At 43.4% G+C, this 27,251-nt stretch overlaps 1 protein-coding gene across 1 annotated transcript in view; it reads right to left on the bottom strand.

The window, feature by feature from the left end:
- Window positions 1-27,251, bottom strand: part of ERLEC1 (endoplasmic reticulum lectin 1) — a 1,331,813-nt gene that overhangs the window by 869,265 nt on the left and 435,297 nt on the right. Inside the window, exon 7 of the mRNA XM_044055082.1 lies at window positions 23,753-23,758. Within this exon, the coding sequence (XP_043911017.1) occupies window positions 23,753-23,758 (6 nt within the window). The remainder of the gene's footprint in view (window positions 1-23,752; window positions 23,759-27,251) is intronic.

The raw sequence follows: 27,251 nt of genomic DNA, 5'->3' as shown, positions 1-27,251 counted from the left end.
CATACTTACACAGCTTCCCACAAGGTTATGTACTTCACAATATCTAGGGTGAAGGTCTACATTATAATCAATGAAAATAACCACAGACAATCTGCAGCAAAACAGAACCGCTTTGATAAAAGTACATCCAAGTGAGCATAAAATAAATACATACACTGTGAGCATGACTAAGCACTTTCACCTTCCTCAGGCATCATCAGAGTTGTGTTCTAAAAACAAATTACACCTTTTATTCAAAGCCAGCCCCACAAAACTTCCTGTCATTAAGGGTTCAGTCCTGGGTCCCCTCCTGTTTGGTATCTACTTCTCTGAAGTACAGGCTAACACAGAGGGTCTTTGGCTAACGAAGTCTGCAGATGACTGCAAACTAGGAGCCATAATCGAAACTCCTAACGATGTGGACATCCTACAAAAGGGCCTCACTGAGACAGATGCCTGGTGTCAAAGTCATGGCCTCAAGCTCAATGCCAAAAAGTGCATTGTCATCCCCTTTGGCAAAAACTCTGTATCCATGAACTACAACATAGGCGGTAGTCTACTTAACACCGAAAGTGTGATGAGACCTTGGGACACAGGTGGACAATAGTCTCTCCTTTGATAATCACATTGCCACAGTAGTCAGGAGCGGCCTTAGATCAACTGGTGCCCTAGGCAAAACGGCTCCATGGCGCCCCCCACCACACCACCTGGTTCCCCCATCCTGGTCTACCTACACCAAATAAACACTGAAAAAGTGCCCCTGCTAGAGTGGCACCCTAGGCGGAAGCCTCGTTGGCCTATGCCTAAGGCCGGCTATGAGTCAGGAAATCCTTCTACATGGCACACCTCATCACAAAAGGTTTCTCATCCAGAAAAAAAAGAGGTCATTGTTCCCCCCTACTCATCACTCATTAGACCCATTATAGAGTACAACGCTCCTTTTGGTATGTACCTCACAAGACATCTACAACAACTGGAAAGGCCGCAGACCTACCTCACAAAGAGGATTACTGGCCTCAAGCAGATGCCCTACTCAGACCGTTTCAAAAAACTCCAGCTTTACTCCGTCGTACATCGCCTACTCAGAGGTGACCTCTGCCTAACATACAAAGCTATGTCAAACCCAGAGCTGTTGGACATGCTCCACTTAAAAAAAATCCCAATCCCTCCGAGCTACACGCTCTAGGCACCTAAACCTTGTCACCACAATAAACAGAACGTGCTGGAGGGATAGATTCCTGTCAAAGAGACTTCCCATACTCTGGAATAAACTATCTATATCAAACAAAGCTTCTCATTAGCACTCTTCAAGAAAAATCTTAATGACTGGATGGGAAATAGGAAATTCACCCCGGGGATCACTTCTGTGGCTCTGCTTGACAGTGGCACATTAAATAATTTTCTTCGGTGGCAAAAGCCAGGGTACCTTTTTGGCTGGGCTTGTATAGGCTCTAGGGCCGATAGCCTAGTACCTACCTATGAACCTATAATTTAGCTTAACAATCAAAGTACATGATAACCATTCATAAACACTCCCCTTTGACATTAATTAAAATAGACACTTTAAAAATGATTTTTGCCTTGTCAAATATTCAAATCTACACAACCAAAAATATAAACAAGAATATACACAAAAAAATATTAAATTCATACTAATCATCATAATATATCCAGACGGCGGTAAGAAATGCAGTAAGTATTGTAAATATAATCCCACTTGGTTTTGATGCATACCACTATCTTCACAAATATTTTAATTTATTAATGGCATAACAAAACTGGATTTATTAGCATTCTTTCCTTTTTTGTTTTAAAACACAAGAGATGGAAATATTCTCATTAATGCCCAGATCTACTTTTGCATTTAATTTAAGCTGCCACTCAGTTTCTTTGATTTCAGTATCCAACTTAGGATCACCTCCACTTTCATTTGTGAACACACAATCTATTACAAAAAAACATAAATCTTTTGAAATTAATATAGGTGGTACTGTGGGCATTTAGGGCTCTGGTTTCCTTCCTATTCTTAATGTCCCTAGTGTGCTTGGCTATCCTATCTCAGCCTCCTCGTAGTTTTACCCACATAAATCCTGGGCAGGTTGTGCATGTTGCCACATAAACTACCATATCAGTATTGCAATTGCATCGACCGGGGCATTGCAAACTCCTGTGGTAACCAGCAATTTCAACATAAGGTCCATCATTAATAAACATACACCAGTTACAAGATCCACATTTACTCATTTGGGACCTGTAATTCTTGGCAAATTTCTTACTCTGAATTTCTAACAAATCCTTGATATTCTTTCTTTACTATAGGCTACCTTTGGCTTAGACCCTAATTTTAACTCAAGGTCAGAATCAAGTACACCTTCCGATATTGTGTAAAGTTTCATAACTAAGTGAAGTGTTGTCTGATTACACTGCATAACCATAACATCACTGCCCAGAAGCCTCTGATTTCCACCCTTAGCAACAACATCTGTTCTTTTCAAAATAGGGGTAAATTTTAAAGCCTTACCTTTAACTTCATTCCTGATCTTAAGAAGAAAACCTATAGGGTATCCCCTATTCTTGAACATTCCAATCAGGATATTCATTTCTTGTTCATAAACTAGATCGTCACTAATTAACCGTGAAATTCTGACCATCTGTCCCTTAACCACGCTTCTTTTTTGATGTATCGGATGATAACTACTAAACTGCAGAAGCATGTTGGAATACTTCTCTTTCCTGTAAATGCTAGAGACATCAGGTCACCCAGTTCCTTGTCCAATAAAATATCCAAAAAGTTGATCTTGGTTGCATGCATTTTGAAAGTGAATTTCAAATGTGTTGTATTATTCAAGTAATCAACAAATTCCATGGCTTCTTCTTCACTACCAGCCCATAATATTAGTATATCATCCAAAAACCTCACAAACATGATAATCTTGGACCAATGGGCAGATGGAAAAACCAACTGTTTCTCCCATTCTGTCAAGACCAAATTAGCAAAAACAGGTGCACATTTTGCACCCATTGCTACACCTGTAATTTTATGTGGGATTGGCTTTGAGCAAAAGGTGTAATTTGTTTTTAGAACATGACTCTGATGATGCCTAAGGAAGATGAAAGCACTTAGTCGTGCACGCATTTATTTTATGCTCACTTGGATGTACTTTTATTAAACTGGTTCCGTTTTGCTCCGGATTGCCCATGGTTATTTTCACTGATTTTTCAACACTTGCAATTTGCATTTGTTTTTTGGCTACATTATAATCAGAGGTTCTCCCGTTCGATTCTCGGCTTGGGTTGGGAGTGCCTTCTGTGTGGAGTCTGCATGTCCCCCCCACGGTCGAGTGGGCGTTCGAAAGACATGCGTTGAATGGGTGTGCCTTCGTTGAAGGTTGAACGTCGGGTTGGCAACTCGACACCATAAAAACTAACTGCCAATCATAAGCGGACCGGAGTTCCGCTGTGGCGACCCCTAACCGGGAAAAGCCAAAAGACAAACAACAACAACATAATCAGTCTGTATGAGCTATAGGGTACTTACAAAGGGTCTATATTAGAAGACCGAAGATGCATTCTTTTGAATGCGTCTTGGTCGAACTTAAAAGGCTGAAAACGCAAAATATCGAAGCGGGTTAAGCGAATTCTTTCCCAGGGAAAGAATTCGCTTGGCCACTTCGGTACTTTGCTGTTTTCAGCACTGTAGTGCGGTCTCGGAGTTGGTATATTTAAGTGGGGGGTGTGGGGGGCCCCCACTTAATGTAATGTTTGAAACTGATTTTTATTTCTTTTTTCTGTTTTTTTTTTTTTTTTTTTTGTTGGAACAGCGATTTTTTTTTCCCTTGCAAAGAAATTGCTGTTCTGACACTTCAACATTGTAAGCCACTTACCAAGGAACTGCAGGGAAAATGTTTACTTCTGAAGAACAAGAAGTTATGTACTCACCATAACGTTCGATGTATGTAGTCCTTCTCGCCTCACATTCTTACCCTTGGGTTCGGAGCCGAACCTCGGCTCTGACTCGGCCATACTCTAGCTCGAAGTCTTCAATTGGCTCATGACTAAGAGGTATCCCATACTGCAACGCGCCCATCCCAGATCTTGTTTGCTGCAAGCTCACATGCACACAAACTCGCTGAAAGGAAAAACCACCCCAACAAAAAAGGATACTGAAACCAGAGACTAAACCTCTAGGTCCTCCAGGAGGGGGTAGGTGGGTAGGTTAGTAAGAATTTGAGGCGAGATGGACTACATACATCGAATGTTATGGTGAGTACATAACTTCTTGATGTTATGTAGTCCAATCTCGCCTACATTCTTAGCACCTAAACCTTGGGTGGCTCATTGAAAAATACTCTTGAGCACTGTGGAACCAAAGGAAGATCTGCCTCTAGACATCAGATCCAATTTGTAATGACTAATAAAGGTGTAAGGCAATGCCCATGTAGCTGCAGCACAAATATCATCCATAGACATCCTAGCCTGAAAAGCAGTAGAGGCAGACACCGATCGTGTAGAATGAGCCTTCACTTTAAAGGGTAATTCCTTGCCATCTGAAGTATAAATGAAGGAACTGCAACTAGAAATCTATCTGGACAGAGTTACTTTAGAAACTGGAGACTCAAGTCTATTGTCTGAGAACGAGACAAAGAGTTGATCTGATTTCCTAATATCTTTAGTTCTATGTAAATAGAAATGCAATTGTCTGTGAACATCTAGTTGATGAAACTTAAATTCTCCCATTAGAGAATTCAGGGAAAAACACAGGCAGCTCAATGGACTGGTTGAGGTTGACAACCGAAGCAACCTTTGGCATAAAGGAAGGATTAGGTCTTAGAGAAATCCTATCCTTGTGAAATACCAAGTAAGGGGACGGAACCGATAAAGCTTGGAACTCAGAGACCCGCCTAACCGAAGTGATGGCTATCAAAAAGATTGTCTTCCAAGACAAAAATTTAATGTCACAAGTAGCTGTGGGCTCAAAGGGAGGTGAGGTAAGCCGCTGTAACACAAAATTGAGGTCCCATGGCATTACAGGTTCAAAGACTGGCGGTCAAAGTAGCATATCCCCTTTCAGAAAAGTCCTATAAAGCCTGTGCGCCATTAGATTGGGTTCATTAGCAACATGAAAAGTAGAAATGGCTGCCAACTGCACTTTGATAGTTGCCACAGCTGATCCCTGGCTGAACAGTTGAGAAAGAAATTCTAAAACTGATGGAATGGGAGCTGTATAGGGATCAATCTGCCTTTCATGAGCCCAAATGGAGAATCTCTTCCACTTACTGGAATAAATCTTCCTAGTAGAAGGCTTGTGGGAAGAAGACAAAATATGAACCACCTCCGGGGAAAAATCATGAAGCCTAACTAGGGATTGAAAGTACAGTTGTGTACACTTACCATAAATGTAGATGTTCGAGTATATTCACTGCTGCAGTCATTACATTTGGGTAATCTGCTGACAGGTTGCCCTCAGTCGGCCTGAATAACAAAGTCTTGGGCCCTGCGTCGGTTGCTGTCTCCTCTTCCATGACATCAGGTCGTCAGGGGTATAAAACATGCAGCCGATGCCATTTTAATCAGTTTTTCTGGCCCCAGATGTCAGGTGCCTCCCAAATGGGGAGCAAAAATATACATATAAATATATGCATGTAATATAGAACACAAAAAATTTACCTCCAACTAAAAGCAAATACACCAAAAACGCTTTTGAGCATAGTGAAGGAAAGAAAAGGTGGGTAACCCAGACTGCAACAGTGGATACACTCGAACATCTATATTTATGGTAAGTGTACACAACTGTACTATGTTCTTCGTGTTTCACTGTTGGAGTTATCACATTTGGGTTGATTCCCAAAGCTGAAGAAAAGGGTGGAGGCAGTCAAGAAGACTGGAGACTGGCTAGGATGCTCTGCAAGACTGCGGTGGCAAAGCCTGCCCTGGATTTGGAGAAGATAGGCAGGTAGTAATGCTTGGTGAAGGCATGAACTGATGTCCATGGTGCAGACTCCAGGATGTCCCTGATGGGGAGCCCTCTCAGGAAAGCTGCAGAGCTGGAGGTTGCTTTGGTAGAATGTGTCCTGACCTTCTTAGGGGGAGGTTTCCCATGTTGCCTGTAGCAGAGCAGTGTGCTATCCATTTGGTAATGGTTTGTTTGGCTATGGCTTTGCTCTCTGCTCCTGCAGCAAAGCTGACTAACAACTGATCAGTCTTTCTAAATGATTTAGTCCTGTCTAGACAGCATCTGAGCTGTCTGTGCACATCTAGACAGTGCAGTATCATTTCCCACTTGTTTTGTATGTTATAGAAAAAGGTGGACAAATGAATGGCTTGGTTAACAGCAACACTGGGCAGCACTTTAGGCATGAAGGATGGGTTAGTCCTGAGGGAGACCCTGTCAGCATGGAAAATTATGAAGGGCTCTACAGCCATTAGTACTTGTGGCTCGGATACTCTTCTTGCTGAAGTGATGGCCAGAAGCAAGGCTGTATTCCATGAGAGAAACTTTAACTCTGTTGAAGCTGCTGGTTCAAAGGGGGGTAGGGTGAGCTTCTCCAACTCAAAGTTTAGGTCCCAAGCTGGGGTAGGTGCTCTTCTGGGTGGTCTCAAGTTGCTAGCCCCTCTTAGGCACTGTTTGATGAGAGGGTGTGAGAAAAGAGGTGGCTCTGTGCTGAAATGAGCAGAGATAGCAGAGGCATGAATTTTAATAGAAGAAAAGGATAGACCCCTGTGTAGTATGTCAGCAAGGTAATCCAGGATGAGAGGTAGGGAGGGCTGTGCCATTCCAGCTCCCTTAGCCTGGATCCAGGTGCAAAACCTTTTCCATTTGTCAGCATAAGACTTTCTATGCCTCACGTATAACATCTAGAACCTGTTTGCCGAGACTGGCAGCTTGTGCAGTGGTCAGGGAATAAGCCAAGCTGCCAGATTGAGGGTCTGCAATTGGGGATGCATGAATTCTCCTTTCCTCTGGGTCAGGAGTGTTGGGATCTGAGGGAAATGCCATGGTGGCAGAGGTGACAGGCTGCGCAGCAGTGGATACCAGTGCTGGCATGGCCAGTCTGGGGCAATCAGAATTGTCCTCGGTTTTTCCTCCCTTATTTTGAGCAGTACCCTTGTAATAAGCAGTAGTGGGGGAAATGCAGAGACTGAGAGGTTGACCCACTGGAAGGATAGAGCATCCACTTTCCAGGCCTTGCAATGAGGCTCCCTGGTGCAGAACTTGCTGAGCTGATAGTTGGAGTGGGAAGCAAAGAGGTGGACTTTCGGGGTGCCCTATTTCTGAGTTACAAGGGTGAAGGTTCTTTGGTCTAGCTGCCACTCATGTGGGTCCAGAAGATTTCTGCTTAAGTTGTCTGCCAGAGAGTTTAGAGAGCCTGGCAGAAATTGTGCTAACAGGTGTAGTTTGCATGGCTGAGGTCATGTGCCAAAGGGTCATGGCGAGCCTGCACAGAGGGTACGAGTGAGTCCCTCCCTGCTTGTTGATATACCACATCACAGTGGTGTTGTCTGTTTTGATCAGTAAAGCCCCCAGGGAGAGGAGGGGTCTGAAAGCTGTGAGTGCGTGCTGGACAGCTAACATCTCTTTTTGCTTGATGTGCAGATATACTTGATGTGGGCTCCATTGGCTCTGTGTGCACCTGCCGTCGAGGTGTGCATCCCAGGCATAGTCTGATGCTTCTGTGGTGAGGATCTGGGTGGCATGGGCTTGTGAGAAGAGTAGTCCCTTGTTGTGGAAGCATGCTGTTGCCCACCAAAGAAAATCTTTCCTTAAACAAGGTATCACTGGTATAAGAGTTTCCAGGTCTTGAGAGTGTTGACATCAAAGGCTTTTTAGGTACCACTGTAGTTTCCTCATATGCAGTGTGGCATATGGAATGAGTAGAATGCAAGAAGCCATGAACCCTAGAGCTTGCAGGATTTTACTTGCGGATAACTGGGGTCTGGTGGCTAGTTGAGAGAAATAAGCTGTCAGGTAGGTTTGCTTTTCTGGTGTAAGGAATGCCATCTGGGATGCTGTGTCCAGGCTTGCTCCCAGGAATATAATTTTGTGGGGGGGCACTAGTTTGGATTTCTTTTCGTTGATAATATACCCCAGGGAGGTCAGTAGGTCCTTTACAAAGGCCAGGTGCTTGAGCAGCTTTTACCTAACTGCCTGAATTAGGCAGTCGTCTAAGCATGGATAAATTTGAATATTTCTTTGCCTGCAAAAGGCAATGGCGGGAGCCAGACATTTTGTGAAAACTCTAGGAGCAGTGGATAAGCCAAAGGGAAGCACAGAGAACTAACCGAAAGTGCAGTGATCCTGCCCTGAAACGTAGATATTTCCTGCATGATTCCCTGACTGGGATATGTAGGTAGGCCTCTTTTAGGTCTAGGGCAGCTAACCAAGCATCCTTGGACAGCATAAGTAGTAGTTGCTGGAGGGTGAGCATTCTGAATTTTGGCATCACCAGAAAGGTGTTTAGAATAGACAGATCGAGGATGGGGCGTCAGGTGCCCTCTTTTCTGGGTACGAGGAAGAGTCTGGAGTAGAAACCTTGGCCTATCTGTTCTGCTGGAACAAGCTCTATTGCCCTCATAGAGAGCAGGGAAAGGACTTACTTTTGGCCTCTGCCCACTGGTTTGGGGGAAGATCTGGGAACCCTTTTGGGGTTGGTAGAGTGTGGAAATAAAACTTGTATCCCTGGAACACTATATGTTGAGGACCCAGCAGTCGGTAATGGTGGCTCAGGTGCTTGCGTGGAGGGAGAATTTTCTTCCTAAGAGCAAGTGCAGATGGGCAGATGGAAGGGGTGGAAGTGGAGAGTCATTGTGAGTTTTTACCATGAGGGGGTGGCTTAGCACTCCCTGGTTTTTAAGAGGAGGAACTCCATTGCTTAGATCTCTGCATTCCCTGGGGCTGCTGTCTGGGGGGCCTGCTTCCCCGGGGTTAGTGCTGAGCTGACCTGGAGGGGGTAGGAAAGGATCAGTGCTTGGAGGTGCTATGTCTACTGAACCTGGGTGGCTGGACCTACAGGAAGTCCTTAACTGTCTGCATAGATTTAGCTTTTTCTTCCATCTTTTTTAAGACCTCCTCTGCCTTGGTGCCAAATAAGTTGTCTTTGTGCAAGGGTACGTCCAATAATTTGGATTTGCCATGGTCTGGCAAGGGGTGTTCCTTAAGCCAAGCATGCCTTCTAAGGACAGAACCAGTAACTGCTGCCCTGCAAGATGCTTCTAGGGAGTCAAAACCACATTGTAAGGTGTGCTTAGTTACTTGACTTGCAGAATGCATTAAGTCTTGTAACTCTATTTTCTGCACAAGCAGAAAAAATGATAATTTTTGTTTGAAGAGTTCCATGGTATGTTGCTGAAATTTTAGCATATGGAACTGACAATTTAGTGCTCTAATAGCAAGAGTAGCAGATGTGTATACTTTTTTACCCCATCTGTCTATTGCTTGGGAATCCCTATTTGAGGGGGTGGGATTCTTAGCAGAAGTTGCTTTAATTCCTTTGGGCCCTTGAGAAATAACCTCATGGTCAGCAGTAGAATTTTTTAAAAAGAAATTTGTGAGAGTCAGGGACTCTATAGTACCTGTCTGGTTTCCTGGGAGTAGGAGGGAGGGTGTCAGGAGTCAAACTAGATTCCATGAAAACATCATCCACAACATCCAGGACAGGAGGAATGGCCAGAGGTCTGTGCTGCGGAAGATCTAAGAATTCCCCGAGTCTCTTTTTAAACTGAGGGTAGTCCTGACATTCCCACTGGAAATGCTCCCTTAAAGTATGTAGGGTTTTCCCAAAGGAAAAGTCCTCAGGTGGAGAGGCTGAAGGAATGGAGTCCTCTGCATCAGAATCCTCATAAGCAGAAAGGGGCTGCATGTCTTCATATTCAGATGCATCAGAGTCATGGGACTCCTGTTCAGATAAAACTACTGGGGACAAATCTCTTTTTCTTTTGGAAGGGGTAGCTTGGCTTCCCCTGATCAGCATAATAAGGTCTTCCGCCATTTTAAGCATTTGAGACCGAGGCAAGGAAGCAGGTGCCTGAGATTGAGTCCTTGGTTTCTTGGGTGTGGTTCGTACCCCGGGCCTTAGAAACTCGGTAGTTTTCGAAAGAACAGTAGACGTGAAAGAAGTCGCCAGTCTGTGTCGAGAATCGGTAGTGCGAAGTACATCCTCGGAAGCCAGTGCCTGCTCAGCGGCTCTGGACCCATCCAAGGTAGAGACATCCACAGGATCCTTAGTCGATGAAGAGTCACGAGGCATACCGGACTCCGAAAGGGTCTCGGTAGCGGCATGCGAATCCACAGAAGTGAGCATCGGGGGGCTGTGAAAGCGCCTCACTGAGGTCTGGAGAACTGACGACTAGCTTAACGTAGGTTTGGACCTGTGCAGTCTGTCTCTGGCTTTATCCTTATGTTTTTCGGAAGATCAGCTGTCGGATGGCTTACTGAAACCATATCGGAATTCGAGGACTGAGAGCGAAAATATCTAGCTACAATAAGGGCCCGACAACGTATAGTTCTGACATTGAACAAAGCACAAAAGCGACAGCGGGGGACGTCGTGGTCTGGACCTAAGCAAGTGACGCAGTAAGAATGAAAGTCTCGGTGTGGTATTTGCTTTCCACAGGCGAGACAACTGTTAACTTTTTCTGACATTGGTTAGAGCAAGAAAAAAGGATCCCCGATGGGGTACTTAGCTTTAGAAGACTTCAACTTCAATTCGGAAAATGAAAACTTATGCAGCAGCCGATCGGCATTCGTGCAAACAGCTTCTGCTTCGGGCTTCTAGGCAAGAAAGACTGATGTAATGGCGTCAGCGTCCTTATTTTATACTACTGACGTCAGTCCTGGAGTGACGGCAACTGACGCAGAAATACTAAGCCTCTGGTATTCGGGCAGACTAAAGGCTACCCTGGCAGGGATAACCCAAATGTGATGACTGCAACAGTGAAACACAAAGAACATCAGCTCATACAAGCACTGCCCAAGGCCAAAAACATGGCCTCTATGGGACCCGATAACATCTCAGGTTGCTTACTAAACAACCTAAAACAAGACCTAGCAGAACCACTTGGCACTGTCTTTAACCTTGGCCTGAGCACTGGCTTTGTTCCGGCAGAGTGGAGAACAGGAACAGTAATCCCTTTGCACAAAGGGGGTCCATCAACCGACCCAGGAAAGTATTGACCCATAAGCCTAACCAGCCTTATCTGCAAGGCCATGGAAAAAATCTTCATGGACCCTAATCAAAAAGGACACAAGCGACCTTCAAAATGTTGACCTGACCCAGTTTGGTTTCGTCAAGGGTGGATCTTGTTTAGTAAACCTGGTGGACTTCTTTGAGAATGTCACTAAAGCCCTGGATAACGGCAAAGCAGTACATACTGGCCATATTGATTTAGCCAATGCTTTTGATGCAATTTCCCACTTGTGGATCAATGCGAAACTCTCCCAGCTGGAGATTAACCCATAATTCACTAGATGGGTAGCCATATGGCTCACCGACAGAACGCACACGGTCAAAGATGGGGGGGGTCCACCTCCACCAGTGGGATACCATAAGGATCAGTGCTGGGCCCTCTACTGTTTGGAATCTACTTCTTTGACATCTAGGAAAAAGTAGATGGCCTGTGACTTACTAAGACTGCAGATGACTGCAAACTGGGCGCACTCACTGAGTCCCCCAAACGATACAAACATATTATAAAAGGGGCTGACTCAAACAAATGATTGGTGCCACAGTCACGGACTAAAACTAAACACAAAAAAATGCATCATTATCCCCCCCTCTGGCAAAGAAGTAGCCTCTGCTAATTATGATATAGATAGCACCCCTCTAAGTTCGAACCCAGTAGTGTGAGACTTGGGAATACAGGTTGATAGGAATCTAAACTTCGATCACCATGTGTTCACGGTGGTAAGGAAAGCCCTCTACATTACACACCTCATGAATAATGGCATCGCATCCAAGACTGAGGAGGCTATAACTCTGCTGTACTCAACCCTTATCAGACCACTAATTGAGTACAATGCTCTCTTTCTGTATGTACCTCCCCAGACACCTCCAGCAACTAGAGAGACCACAGAGGTTTCTAAGCAAGAGAATCCAGGGCCTCCAAAATGTGACTTACATGAAAAGACTGAAAGCCCTGTTACTGTACTCTGTATCATACAGGCTGCTGAAAGGCAACCTGTGCCTGGCGTACAGAGCAGTCTCTGACTTTACCCTAATGGAAATACTGCACATCCGGAAATCAAATGGGACAAGAGCCACCCGCTCCAGGGATCTCAACCTAGACAGCGACATTAACAGAACATGTTGGAGAGACAGATATAGCTCCCAGAAATCACCACTCCTCTGGAATAAGCTCTCACTTCACATGAAGCAGAGCTCCTTAATGACCCTATTTAAGCGTAACCCTGACAACTGGATGGGTGACCATAAATTCAACCCGTGGGTGGCACCTATGTCCCTCATGGACAGGGGTAGCCGGTGATGATCATAGAATTGCTCTGCTAACAATGTCCATCTAACTATGCCCAATTAGGTATACGGGTTTTTGCACGGCTAGACTTGCAAAGGTCCTAGGGCCATTAACCTAGTAACTTCCTATGAACTTACGAAAATGGATAGCTAGTAGAAAAGTTTTACTTTTATTTACAGTTTGTTTTCTTCCCTCTAATCTTCATTGTTGTTAGAAAGAGAAAGGTTTTAGATGGGCAAACTCTAGCCACCCAGAGAGGCCTGCTCAGCTGCAACTTCACATAGACTGCAGACAGGACAATTGACAGCTTACGATTAACTGTACAGTTGCCTAGGAATAGATTTATTTTGATTTATATTTCATGTTTCACCATTGCTTTTGTTTGTACGAAGAAAAGGATAGCTTATAGACAAGATCAACTTCAATTTACATTCTGTTGCTTTACCTCTAATACTCACTATTTTTTTAGTAGAAAGGGAAAGGTTTTAGACAGGTAAACTCTAGCCATCCAAGGTGCAGACAGCAGAGAGGACAACCCAGAGCTCATCTAATAACAATCCTGTGTTGGTTCATAATTTACTGACCTTTACTGTTAAAAAGAGGTGCGACTGCTAGCGATAGTGAGCAGAAGCTACAGCGAGCATTTGCACTCGATGTAAAGGAATTCCAGATTTTTTTTGTTAAATAAGAAACATCTTTATTGAATTATTACTTACGACACAGGCAATTGTACATTTATTTACTTGAACACAAACCATATAACCATATTTTCAGTTGCACACTTTATGCATCACTTACAATCTTCTCTACAGTCGTTGTCAGTAAAATATTACATAGCACATTCAATTTCTGTCTTCCCTTAAACCTCATTCCTCCTCCAAAACATTATTCTGCATGTACTGTTCCCACAATTCCCTTTTTTCCTATGTAATTTGCTCCTACCCTTTTCTAAAGATCCCACTTCCAGTTCTTTTATGTTTGTTACTACATTCACTAATATAAATAATTGGTTTAATTTTGAATTCCATTTACTAGTAACTGCTTTTTGGCAGCCACCAGAATTAAACTCAGCAAGGCCTTACTATATCTAGGCAATTCCGATTCTGTATCACAAATAAAAAAAAAATAACAATTTCCTTATTTACAGTAATCTGCTCAACCAGCATTTCTGACAGTAGTCTGCAAGGATTTTTTTTTTTAGTCTAACTCATTAGTGTAGAACACATGTCCTACACGGACAGACTCAAAAAACTCCAGCTATTCTCTGTCTCATATCATCTACTAACAGGCGATCTCTGCTTGACTTACAAAGCCATGTCTGACCCAGCTCGGTTAGAAATGCTACATCTAAAGAAATCCCAATCCTTCTGCACCACACACTCCAGAGACCTCAACCTCATTACCACAATCAACAGAACATGCTGGGGGGGGCAAGTTCATAACCCAGAGACTGCCCATGCTCTGGAATAGACTTCCCATAGATGTCAAGTACAGCACACTGGCCCTCTTCAAGTGAAATCTTGATGAGTGGATGGGAAATAGAAAGTTCACCCCAGGGATCACTTCAGTAGCTATACTTGATTGAGACACTGGGAACTAATGTTGGGTGGCACGTCGCCAGGGCACTTCTATGCACTAGGCTTTCAAAGGCTCCAGGGCCATTAGCCTAGTACACACCTATGAACCTATTACATTCTCAAAAAATATGTTCCCAATTACCTCTTTTTTCCCCATCATACCTCCAACACTAGCACTCTACATGAGGAAAAATGATCTGGAATCTGCTTGGGGTATACAAATATATATGTAAACACTTACAGGTCCACAAAACAAACTAAGTCAGAAGCACAAAACTATTACCAAATATGAGCCCTGAATCCAGGAGCCGGCAAGGCAAGGCTACCCACAGTAGTATAATCAAAGGCACATTCCAATATTCAATCACTAAAAAGTTGCCGAGACCGGATGAACACCAGAGACACACTGTCAGTTCAGTGACTTTGTCAAGATAAAAGGCAGAACAGGAGGCACACAATATATACACCCAACCCCAATTAACATCTCTTGCAAGACTATCAAATCAATTAATCTTGCAGAAGCCTTATATCCCAACATCTAAAAAAAATATTTTAAAAGTGCTTTTCTCAAATCATCCCTGCAAGTTGTACAAAATGAATACATCCATCAGTCTGCCCTCCTAATAAAGGCAAGCCTGGTGGTATATAATAATAAACCCACACAAATGATAAATATTAATTAAAACTAGCACAACATAGGAGTATCAGTTGCTAAAAAAACAGGTAGTAAAATACATTTTATACATCCAAATAAAAATAAAAAAAAAAAATCACAAATAATCAGAGAAAGCAGTCATCTTTCCAAAGTCCTTAACTTTAAAAAACAGGCTAAAGAAAACATGTCATTCAAGCCTGGCAAGCAAGTTGCATTCAGTCTTAACTGCCATAATGCCTCCATTTTTTCCAATTGCAGGGGCCATGGTTCCTCCCCACCCTTCAGATCCCTCCTTAGCGTATCAATAATAACAAACTTGAATGAGTGACCGTCATAATCAATGCAGTGCCTGGCTACAGCATTTGTTTTATTTTTCAATTTGATGTCCCTCACATGTTCGTAGATTCTATTCCTGAGTTTCCTCTCAGTTTTTCCTACATAGAAGCAGGGACATTGCATGCAGACGGCACAATACACCATCCTCTCAGACTTGACATGTAAACCTACCCTTAAGTCTAAGAAGCTGGCCATTTAATGGTCACCATTGATCCATCCATAAGAGACATAGGTAACACCCCAGGGGTGAATTTACAGTCTCCCTTCCAGCTGTCCAGGTTGAGCTTAAATAAGGTCATTGAGGAGCTCTGCTCAACATGAGCCGGGAGTTTATTCCAGAGCAGCGTCAGTCTCAGAGAACATATCTGTCTCTCCAACATGTTTTGTTTAAGTCACAAACTAGGCTGAGATCTCTGAAGAGAGTGAGTCTTGTCCCATTTGATTTGCGGACATGCAGCATTTCCATTAGGGCAGGGTCAGAGACTGCTCTGTGGTCCAGGCAGAGGTCACCTCTCAGCAGCCTGTAAGACACAGAGTACAGCGACAGGGCTTTCACTCTTTCCATGTAGGCCATGTTTTGGAGTCCCTGAATTCTCTTGATCAGGAACCTCTGTGGTCTCACCAGCTGCTGCAGATGTCTGGTAAGGTATATGCAAAAGGGAGCACTGTACTCTATTAGTGGTCTGATGAGCGTGGAATACAGAGGAGTTATAACATTCTTGGTCTTGGATGAGATGCCCTTACTTATGAGGTGTGCAACATAAAAGGCTTTCCTTACCACTATGGATACATGGTTATCGAAGTTTAGACTGCTATCAGCTTGTATTCCCAAGTCAAGCACCACTTGATTCGAGCTTGAGGGAGGGGTTGCTGCCTATATTGTAATTTGCAGAGGCTACCTCTTTGCCAAAGGGGACAATGATGCACTTTTTTGAATTTGGTTTAAGACCATGGCTTTGGCACTAATCATTTGTCTGTGCTAATCACTCCTGTAATATTCTAATATATTTAGGGGACTCTATGTTTGCTCCCATTTGCAGTCACCTGTAAACTTGGTAACCACAGGCCGTCTACTTTTGCCTGGACTTCTGAAAAATAAGATTCCAAACAGTAGAGGGCCCAGCACAGAACCTTGTGGTACCCCACTGGTAATTGTTCTACTGGTGGAGGTGGAATCCCCAACTTTGACAGTATGGGTTCTGTCGGTGAGTAGCTGGTTACCCATCTAGTGTCATATGGATTAATCCTCACCTGGAAGAGTTTCTCATTGATACCTGAGTGGGGGATTATGTCAAAAGACTTGGCTAAGTGGTATGTACTGCTTTGCCTTCATCCATGACTTTGGTGACATTCTTGAAGAAGTCCACCAGGTTTAGTAAGCATGATCTACCCTTAACGAAGCTAAACTGGGTCAGGTCAGGAGTTTGAAGGTTGCCTATGTCCTTGTTAATAAGGTCTATGATGATTCTTTCCATGGTCTTGCAGATAAGGCTGGTTAGGCTTATAGGTCTATAGCTCCAAGGGTCGGCTGATGGTCCCCTTTGTGCAAGGGGATTACAGTTGCTGTTCTCCATTCTGCTGGAACAAAGCCAGTTCTCAGGCTATAGTTAAAGTCAGTGACAAGTGGGTCTGCTAGGTCATGTTTTAGGTTGTTTAGTAAGCAGCCTGGGATGTTATCTGGTCCCACAGAGGCCATGTTTTTGGCCTTGGAGAGTGCAGGTATGACCTGCTCACTGGAGATAATGGGGATAGAACAGGTGTCAGGCATGCTTTGGGGTATGGTTGCTGGGGACAGGGGGGTGTAGTTTGTGGCAGATCTGTCAGCTAACAGGCTGGCAATTTCCTCAGGGTCAATGCAAGTGGTACCCTCCACTATGAGTTCGGCATATAGCTGGGTATTCCATTTTAGATTTCAGACATAGCCAAAGAATGCCTTGTAAGTGTCTTTAGCTAGAGAAGCTAATTTAACCTCATAACTAGCTTTGGAGGACTTTACCAGATATATGATTTGCTTGTTCAAGCTGTGGAGGGTATTCTTTCTCTGCTGACTAAGCTCCCTCTTGTTCTTAGATATCAGTTTCCTCCTTTTGTTATATAACCTGTTTATACTCGAGGTCCCCCAGGGTGGCTTGTTTTTTATGAAAGGACTTGATTTTGATCCTGTTAGGTACAGCACAGTCAATACAGTTATTTAAGTGGTTATACAGGACGTTTACCTACTCCTCTGCATAGGGGTCATTGCTGGCTGTGTTGGCAGGGGGTTTGAAACTTTTCAAAACATCGCTTAGTAGGGTACATTTTGCTTTGGAGAAGTTTCTCATTTTTACTGCTCCTGTGGAGGTGTTGGGTCTGATCATTACTTCGAATGAAAGAGACTTATAGTTAATCCTTACCAGGGAGGGCTGAACAGTGGGGGTAGTGCAATGACCCCCACATTGGTGAGTAGTAAGTGCACAACATTTCAACCCCTTGTAGGGGTACAGATTAACTGTTCCAGAGCATTTGTATTTACAAAGTCCAAGAACCTCAAAGCAATTGAGCTTTTGCTCATATATGTTGCCCACTCGATAGAAAGACAGTTGAAATCTTCCATGACCAAGGTGTTTGGCTGTATAGTGAGTGACTCAAGCAAGTCCAGGTAGGCAGTCTGCTTCTCATGGTTCATGGTGGGTGACCTGTAGCTAGCAATGATGTGGTAGGGGTGTTGTACCTATAGTTATTTGGACTTGGAGTAGCTCAAGAGAGTCGTACTGTTTAACCAGTCTCGAGATGCGATGGACACACCTCCATCCTTGGTTCTTTCACACCCGTTTTGAGGTCTGAAGACATTACAGCCTTGCACAGCTGAGGTGCTCTCTGTGGCCTGGAACCAAGTCTTATTGACTGCACAAATGCCAGCATCTTCAAAGGTGAGGAGAGCTTCCAGGGAGTGCAGTTTCCTGTTTGGACTCCTAGTATTATGCAGCATAACCTTGAGTTTGTCTGCAGTGGATTTTTTTTACATCAGGAGTTTTGCTGTTCTGGTACTGCCTAAAAAAAGGCACTATGGGGGGAAGCAAGTGTCATTGCCAGTATTTGAAAGCCTTGAAGAGACAAGTGAAGACCATCTCTGGAAAAGCAGCATGGCCTGTCGACCATGTCCTCCAGGCTGACCAACACTGGATCCCCCTGGAATGACAGCAGAAGCTAAGCAAACTGTTGAAGTCAATCATTTTTTGCTTATACTGTGGCATCATCCTGAGTGAAGGTAGGATGCTGCTTAGGGCTAGGGACATACCTGCCTGTGACACAGAATCAGGGAGTTCAGCCATGTCTCTCTTCATATAGTCCAGGGAGGTATGTCTCAAGACATTTACCCCAACATATACTAGGAGTCATAATGGTAATTGTTGTTGAGTGACTTGAGTGAGTACGTAATTTGAAGGATCCTGGCACCTGACAGACAGCTATGACATTGCGAGAGGAACATGTGTGTGTCTCACTATGGAATCTCCTATGACCAGGGCATTTGGTTTTGAGGTGTTCTGCCTTGTTATGTGTGTCATGTGCACTAGATTTTGGGCATGCTCCAGTATGTGTGAGTTGTTTGCATTTGGGAGGTCTCTGGTCTTTTGTTAGGGTGTGTGTGTGTGTGTGTGTGTGTGTGTGTGTGTGTGTGTGTGTGTGTGTTGACAACCTGTTTAATGTCTTGTTTATTGCTACGTGAAAGGAGGTATTCCAGTTTCATTGTAGTTACATCTCTCACATACTGCATGTTGTTTGCTGTAGGAGCAAAAGGTTGGCAGTATACATGAAGCAATTACTATATTGCCTCAGGATGCCTGTGTCAATCAGGTTGGTTGGATAAATGTTGGGAAACCAACTGTCTATTGTAGCAGTTTAAACTTTAAGTACTGTTGGGGGGGGCAAGTTATATCAGCTTTTGCTCTAGGGTTAGCAAGGGTACTTATGTTATTGAGGATTAGGGGTGAAGGAGTGTGGTGATCCTGCTCAGTGCTCAGCTGAGTTGCCCGCAGTGCAACAGGGAAGCCTGGGAGGGATCCACTGACTGTTCTCTAGGGGAAAAGTGGTATCTAGGCATTTTCATCTATACAGGGCACTGCTAACACCAACTGCACAGTGTGCAGCTACAAGCAAACATGAGGCTTAAATACAAGCAAATTTAAACAGTTTTATCAAAAATTCCAAAGGGAAAGCCCCACACACAGCCTTATTCCACCAATCTCCAACTCAGACTGGTCCTGAGTTACACAAGGGTGCTGGGAGGCTCACAATGTAAAATGGCTGGTTTTAGTGCTCAAGTGATACCAAACATTCTAGATTCAGCAAGGCTAAATCTAGCCTATGCTATTTAAGTCAGGAGTAGCAATGATACAAAGTATGGAATGAAGCAGTCACAGCAGCAAAAAACAGTAAACATGAAGCAGTAGTTCAATAAAATACAGTTCACAAAGCACAATTTGCATCTTTCGGCTTTTCCCGGTTAGGGGTCGCCACAGCGGAACTCCGGTCCGCTAATGATTGGCAGTTGATTTTTATGTACCGGCTTGCCAGGCCTGACGCACAACCTTCAATGAAGGTATGCCCATTCACGCATGTCTCCACGCAGAAGACGCTCTATCTGAGAATCGAACCGGACAGCGTCTTACTGTGAGGCGACAACGCTACCGCAGCACCACCACCAGGCTTAAATTATACTTATTTTTAGAAGACTTTAGTGGATGCCTTGGATTTCTGTTCAGATGTACTCCAGAGCTCTGGCTACGAACACTCAACTTTGAGCAGCTCCAGTAAACTGTGTAGACCACAAACCTTCCTAATGTAAAATAACTATTTTGGAGCCCAAGTGTTTAAACAAGAACTACAAAACTTTCAGAATAACAGACATAATAAGCTTTCATCCAGCAATTCCCAGCTCAGAAGGGTGTAGGCTCTCCTCTCTTGCCACAAGAGTTTAGACCACAAACCTTCCAAACGTAAAATAACTGGTTTGCAGACCAAGTGCTTAAATCAGAACAAAGGTACTTAGAATAACAGCCTCAATAAGCCATCACCAGCAATTCTCAGCTCAGAAGGGCAGAGACTACCCTCTCTTCCCACAAGAGTTTAGACCACAAACCTTCTTAATGTAAAATAACTGGCCTGAACCCCAAGCGCTTAAAGCAGAACTAAGACACTTTTAGAATAACAGACACAATGAGCCTTCAACCAGCAATTCCCAACTTAGAAGGATGTAAGCCACCTCTCCTGCCATAAGAGTGTAGACTGTAAGATAACTAGTTTGGAGCCCAAGTGCTTAAATCAAAACAAAGAGGCTAAGAATAAAAGCTACAATGTAATCAGGCTACTAACAAGCAGTAATAAATGCAGCAGAATAAATGCAATTAAACACTTAATAACAAGTAGCAAAAAGCAAAAATAAAGTAATAAAGTAGGAAGAACCACAGATACAATAAAAGCAGCTGAATAAAGTGCAATTTTCTAAGTGAGAAGGGAGGAAATGGAAAATAATTCAAGTTTTAGACACTAACAGGGGGCCTCCCCATCTGATCTCTCTGTATTCAGTAAGAGATCCCAGTTTCCTTTTAAGTGATTATAGGGAAGGCAAGTTATCCTGTTGTTAGACTCCCTAGTAGTAGGTTGTAGAATACGCCATTTTTTTCCTTCCATTTCTGTATTACTTTCAGTAAAGGCTTGGTCAGGCATGGCACTTTTAGAATATCTGAGTTACTGAACAACAGCTGCAGAGTCGTGATTGCATTCGCCGATCTTTTACTGTTATCACATTAGAATCTGCTGCATACTGTACCTACTGCTGTTGCCTCTACATTTGTTTGAAATAATCGGCACAATGTGATGCTTATATGTACATCTGCTGCATTTAAACTTACCATTGGTATCTGTATTAAGTGTGCTCTATGTCATACTGAGTTAACCTGGGACACTTCTACGGTATTTTATCTGTACAACCTGGTATATCACAGTATATTAGCAGCTTATACATACTCCTCTCAGGTATAGCTCTGCATGCTCACCTTTATCTCCTGCTGTTATCAATCTCCCTTCCTAATGTACTTGCATTCTTTTCACCCCACCTATACTTTCTCATTCTCATGCCTATCCTAGCCTCCAACCTCTCCCTCTAGCTCTCCTGCTTTCCTAGCTTGTAATTTAAGTATTACTTTTGCCTCCCCTAGGTCTTATTAAATTATAAACAGGTATTTTCTCCATTATAGCTTACTACGTCCTGCCCTCCCATCTTCCAAGGGGTTTCACCCTCTCAACACCCGGAACGTTTCAACCCGTGACAAAAAAAAAAAAAACAAAACACCAAAAAGGGTTCCTAAAAAAGAAACATAAGAATCCTGCAGCTGCCTAATGTTATACCAGTGTATGTGCTTCAACTTTGGTGTATTTTCTGTGCTTATGTAGTCTGCCTAGTGTTGTGCCCCTCCGTGTGTTGCTAGCAGCCTGCCCCCATTCCTCATATTCTCCCTCTTCTCTCTTTCAGCTGTAATTACCTAGCTCTGCCACTAGGTGGTAATGTAAACCCTTCCATAGGTTCATGGGTTCATAGGAAGGTACTAGGTTATTGGCCCTAGGGCCTATACAAGCCTAGCCAAAAAGGTACCGTGGCTTTCACCACTCAAGAAAATTATTTTCCTGTACCCCTGTCAAGCAGAACCACAGAAGTGATCCCTGGGGTGACTTTCCTATTACCCATCCAATCATCAAGATTTTTCTTGAAGAGTGCTAATGAGGAGCTCTGTTTGACATAAACAGGTAGTCTGTTCCAGAGTATGGGAAGTCTCTGGGACAGGAATCTATCCCTCCAGCATGTTCTGTTTATTGTGCTGACAAGGTTTAGGTCCCTAGAGCGTGTAGCTCGGAGGGATTGGGATTTCTGTAAATGGAGCATGTACAACAGCTCTGAGTTTGACATAGCTTTGTATGTTAGGCAGAGATCGTCTCTGAGTAGGCGATATGTGAAGGAGTAAACCTGCAGTTTTTTGAGTCGGTCTGTGTAGGGCATCTGTTTGAGGCCAGTAATCCTATTTGTGAGGTATTTCTGCGGCCTTTCCAGTTGTTGTAGATGTCTTGTGAGGTACATACCAAAAGGGGTGTTGTACTCTATAATGGGTCAAATGAGTGATGAGTAGAGGGGAACAATGACCTCTTTTTTTCTGGATGAGAAACTTTTTGTGATGAGGTGTGCCACGTAGAAGGATTTCCTGACCACTGTGGCGATGTGATTATCAAAGGAGAGACTACTGTCCACATGTGCCCCAAGTCTCTTATCACACTTTCGGTGTTAAGTAGACTACCACCTATGTGGTAGTTCATGGGTACAAAGTTTTTACCAAAGGGGATGACAATGCACTTTTTGGCACTGAGCTTGAGACCATGGCTTTGACACCAGGCATCTGTCTCAAGTGAGGCCCTTTTCTAGGATGTCCACATCATTAGGAGTTTTGATTAAGGCTTCTAGTTTGCAGTCATCTGCGAATTTAGTTAGCCAGAGACCTTCTGTGTTAGCCTGTACATCAGAGAAGTAGATACCAAACAGGCGAGGACCCAGGACTGAACCCTGTGGTACTCCACTTGTCACTGGTCTGAAGTCTGATTTGGAGTCTGCTACTTTCACAGTGTGGGTTCTGTCAGTAAGTCAGTTGGCAACCCATCTTGTGACACAGGGATTTATACTTAGTTTAGTGAGTTTATCTATAATCCCAGAGTGGGGGATGGTGCCAAATGCCTTGGCAAGATCTACATAGCCTGTGTGAACCACCTTACCCTCATCTATGGGTTTGGTGACTGCTTCTAAGAAGTCTATCAGGTTTAAGAGACATGATCTGCCTTGTACAAACCCGAACTCAGTGGGGTCCAGAGTTTAGAGATCTCCAATGTCTTTGTTTACGAGTTCCATGATGATACGTTCCATGGCCTTGCAGACCAGGCTCGTCAGGCTAATGGGGCAGTAGTTCCCAGGGTCTGTTGTGGCCCCACCTTTGTGGAGTGGGATAACTGTTACAGTGCGCCACTCAATGGGCACAAAGCCTGAGGTGAGACTATGACTTAACATGGTACTTAGGTGGGGTGCCAGTTCATTCTGTAGTTCGTGTAGAAGGCAGCCTGGGATGTTGTCAGGTCCCATGGATGCTGTGTTCTTGGCTTTGGAGAGTAAGGTTTTTACCTGTGCAGCCGTGATTACAGGAACTTTGCATTCTCCCGGTATAAAGATGGGCCCTTTAAGGGGTGAGAGGGGGGTAAAGTTAGCACTGAACCTATCTGCCAGGATGTTGGCAATATCAGTTGGTTCTGTATATTTAGTGTCATTGTGCTGTAACTCAGAGCAGATCTGAGTGTTGCCATTGAGATTCTTGACATAGCTATAGAATGCTTTGTGGTTGTCTTTAGAATCACTGGCGATTTTGTTTTCATAACTAGCTTTGGAGGATTTTATGAGGGATCTCAGCTTCTTACGGAGGCTGACCAGGGAGTTCCTCCAATTGTGGAATTTTACTCTTTTTTGCAACAGTTCCTTTCTTCTGTTGTAGAGTTTGTTTAAGGCAAAAGACCACCAGATTGACTTCCTTTTTTTGGAGGATAGCATCTTGGTTCTGTTAGGGATAGCACGATCCATGCACTCGTGTAAGTGCTTATAAAGTGCATTTGTGTAGGATTCAGCAGTCGTACCTCTATTGTCAATCTGCATGGGTGTCGTGACGTTTGCCACTTCTGTCTTAAGAAGCGTGAAGTTGGCTTTGGCGATATTTTTTATGGTTGTTTTCTTAATGGGGGGTGGGAGCAGGATGTGGATGTCTAGGGTAATTAGCTTGTGGTCAGATCTGACCAACGAGGAGCTGACCTCTGGTGTGGAACACCGGTCACCCATGTTGGTGATGACCAGGTCTAGGATACTGCTGCCCCTGGTGAGGGTGTGGATAAATTGATCCAAGGCGTTGGAATTGATGAATTCCAGAAAACGTTGAGCAAAAGAGTTAGTACACGAGTAATTTTCCCAGTTAATGGGGTGGTATTTGAAATTACCCATTATTAGGGTGTTGGGTTGTACCTTAATATTTTCCAGTGTATCAAGAAAAGAGGAGTGGGAATCCTAGGGCATGGTGGGGGGTCTGTAGCAAGCAACAATCTGGATTGCGGTTTTGCCCAGAGTTAGTTGAACTTGGATAATCTCGAATGCATTATGCTGAGCAACTAGCTTGGAGGTGTGGAAATCCTTAATGAATATGGACACTCCTCCAGCTTTAGTGTTTTGGTCCGGATTTGGTGGCCGAAAGGTGTGGTATGAATTATAGCCTGGTAATGCAGGGGTACCCTCTGGAGCTTTGAACCAGGTCTCTGTCACTGCACAGATGTCGATGTTCTCCATTTTAAGGAGTGCCTCCAGTGAGTACATTTTGAGGTTTAGACTTCTAGCATTGAGTAGCATTACCCTTAGATTTTGCTTGCTTGTACCTGTTACGGTGGTGAATTTGTCATTTGAACCTTGCCTAAGAAAGGCACTCTAGGGGTGGAAAGAGCCTTAGCCAGTATCTGAAATCTCAAGGGCGACAGGTGCAGGCCATCTCTGGCAAAGCAGCGTGGTCTGTCAATCATGTCATCCCAGGCAGACAAATACTGGATTTGCTTAGAATGACACCAGAAGCTAAGACAATTGTTGAAGTCAATCATTTTGTCCTTGTACTGTGGTATCATTCTGGGTGATGGCAGGATGCTACTCAGGGCTAGGGTCATACCTGCCTGGGCTACAAGATCGGAGAGCTCCACCATGTCTCTTTTCATGTAGTGCAGGGAGGTACGTCTCAGGTCATTCACACCAACATGGACAATGACAGAGTCATATTTGTACTTATTGTGGAGTAACCTGAGTGCGTGCATTATGTGGCAGATACTGGCACCCAACAGACAGCTGACAGTAACTTTCTCTTTGTTTAGCCTGGTGAGTGGAACATCAGTGTGCCTGACTATAGAGTCACCTATGACTAGAGTGTTGGGTACATTGTTATGCCTTATGGGCTGTAGCTGAGTGGCACACTGAGTATGTGGGCTATGTGTCATTTGGGTTGTGTTGGGTGTGGAGGTTGCTTGCATTTCTGATTTGGAGGTCTCGGTTGTTTGGGCAGATTTTTACTGAGAGCCTCCACGAATGTAGATGTGTGTTTTGTGCTTCTGTGTGTGTGTTTTGGTGGTGTAGGTTTTGAGGGACTATGTGATGAGTGCGGTGCGGTGCAAGTGTCTACCTTCTCCTCTTGACTGTCTAGTCCAGTCTTCGGTGAAGAGAGCTTTGCTTCTAGTTTGCCTATATAAGTGCATCTCTTACAGGTCGTAGTGTTGGGTGGTAGGAGGAGAGGGTTGTCCGTGTACATGAGGCAATTGCTGCATTGCCCCAAGATGCCCAGATTCATCAGGTAGACGGGAGAAAACACAGGGAGCAGACCTTTAGACATGCCTGGATAGGTGCTTATTTATTAAGTACTAAAAACTGTTCTCCTCTAGACAAGTGAGGAATGTTGAGTGCTGTAGTAATTTGTAGCTTATTTAGTGCTTACAACGAGTTCTGAACAAGTGCTGAGCTCAAAGAAACAGATTTGAGTGCTAAAACTAAAAAGCTGGCTAGTTGCAAGGGAAAATTTGAAGAGCAGACTTTATGGCACAAGGAATAGTTTTACCCTAGTTAAGTGTGTGTGTGTCGGGGGGTCTCCGGAGCTTACAAACAGTCCTGGATACAGCAAATCTATATCTGGACAAGCCTTGTTACAGGAAAGGGGGGAAGCAAGCTTAGAATTTTTTTTTCAGTAAATTTTTTTTCCAGTAAAGTGGAAATGGAGAAAGCTGGAACAGAAGTTAATTCAAGGTTAAGAATCTGGGTGGGTCAGCCTTCACAAATGTTCTCTATTAGATTGAATGAATTAATGACACTAAACTGGGAGGAGTGTCACATATCAAATATACAGTATGGGTGGGCAACTGCAGAGCCACCAAGTATAAGAACACCACAACACTAGGGAGAGTGGATGGGGAAACTATTACAGTTCCTAGCTGTAGCCACTAAATGAAAGTTTTAAACAGATCAAGGAGCAAGCAGACTCTAGAGAATGGTTTTAACTTTAAACAGACTAGATTAGAACACAAAAACCTGAAAAAAATCAAAAATGCACAGAAAAGCTCGGATAGAGCACTCACCAACAGAAAATACAACTCTCAGTATGAAAAAGCAGTTTACAGTTAAGTAATTCAGTAAACATGCAATTACAGTAATGAAACAGTATCTAGCAATGAAAAATACAGTTAAAACAATATAAAACAGTACATAAATGCAGTGAAACAGTAAAAAAAGCTTTATAACAGTGAAAAATGTAGTAATTAACAGTATAGCACAATTATAAGCATTTCAGTGGTGCAGTTCAGTGAAATAAGTGTAAGAAATAACTTATCCTGCTCTTGGAATCTTACAGAATTTCCGCTTAGTTTCAGTAATGAAATACCATCCACAGCCTGATAAATACAAGCACAACCTTTTCTAGACACAGGGTTTATATACTAGTAAGGATGGAAGAGTTAGAAGATCAAATTACTACTCAGCCCCTGCTATTACCCAATCACTCATAATACAGAAGGTCAGGAGGCCCTGTTACTCTCAATAATAATGAAGACAGACAATCTGCAGAAAATGGCTGCCAAAAACACAGGAAACTCAAACAAAACTACCAGGCCTAGACAACAGCACACCTCTATCAAGATTATGCCACCTGAGCAGAACACAGAAACCTCACTTTAAAAGCATAGAAAGAAAACTCACAAAGAGAAAATACAAGTTTCAGTATGAAAAAGCAGTTTACAATTCAGTAATTAAATAAAAATTAAATTATAGTAATGCACACTATTACAGTTCCTAGCTGTAGCCACTAAATGAAAGTTTTAAACAGATCAAGGAGCAAGCAGATTCTAGAGAATGCTTTTAACTGTAAACAGACTAGATTAGAACACAGAAACCTCAAACAATCTAAAATGCACAGAAAAGCTCGGACAGAGCACTCACAAACAGAAAACACAACTCTCAGTATGAAAAAGCAGTTTACACTTAAGTAATTCAGTAAACATGCAATTAGGTTCATAGGTTGGTACTAAGCTATCGACCCTAGGGCCTATACAAGCCTAGCCATAACAATTCCCTGGCTATTTCTTCCCATACTATTTACTTCCCTAGAGTA

This window comes from Protopterus annectens, chromosome 1.part2 (genome assembly GCF_019279795.1).
Source record: "Protopterus annectens isolate FY-2018-M chromosome 1.part2, PAN1.0, whole genome shotgun sequence".
Classification (NCBI taxonomy): Eukaryota; Metazoa; Chordata; order Ceratodontiformes; family Protopteridae; genus Protopterus; species Protopterus annectens.
This window is presented reverse-complemented; position numbering and strand designations above follow the sequence as displayed.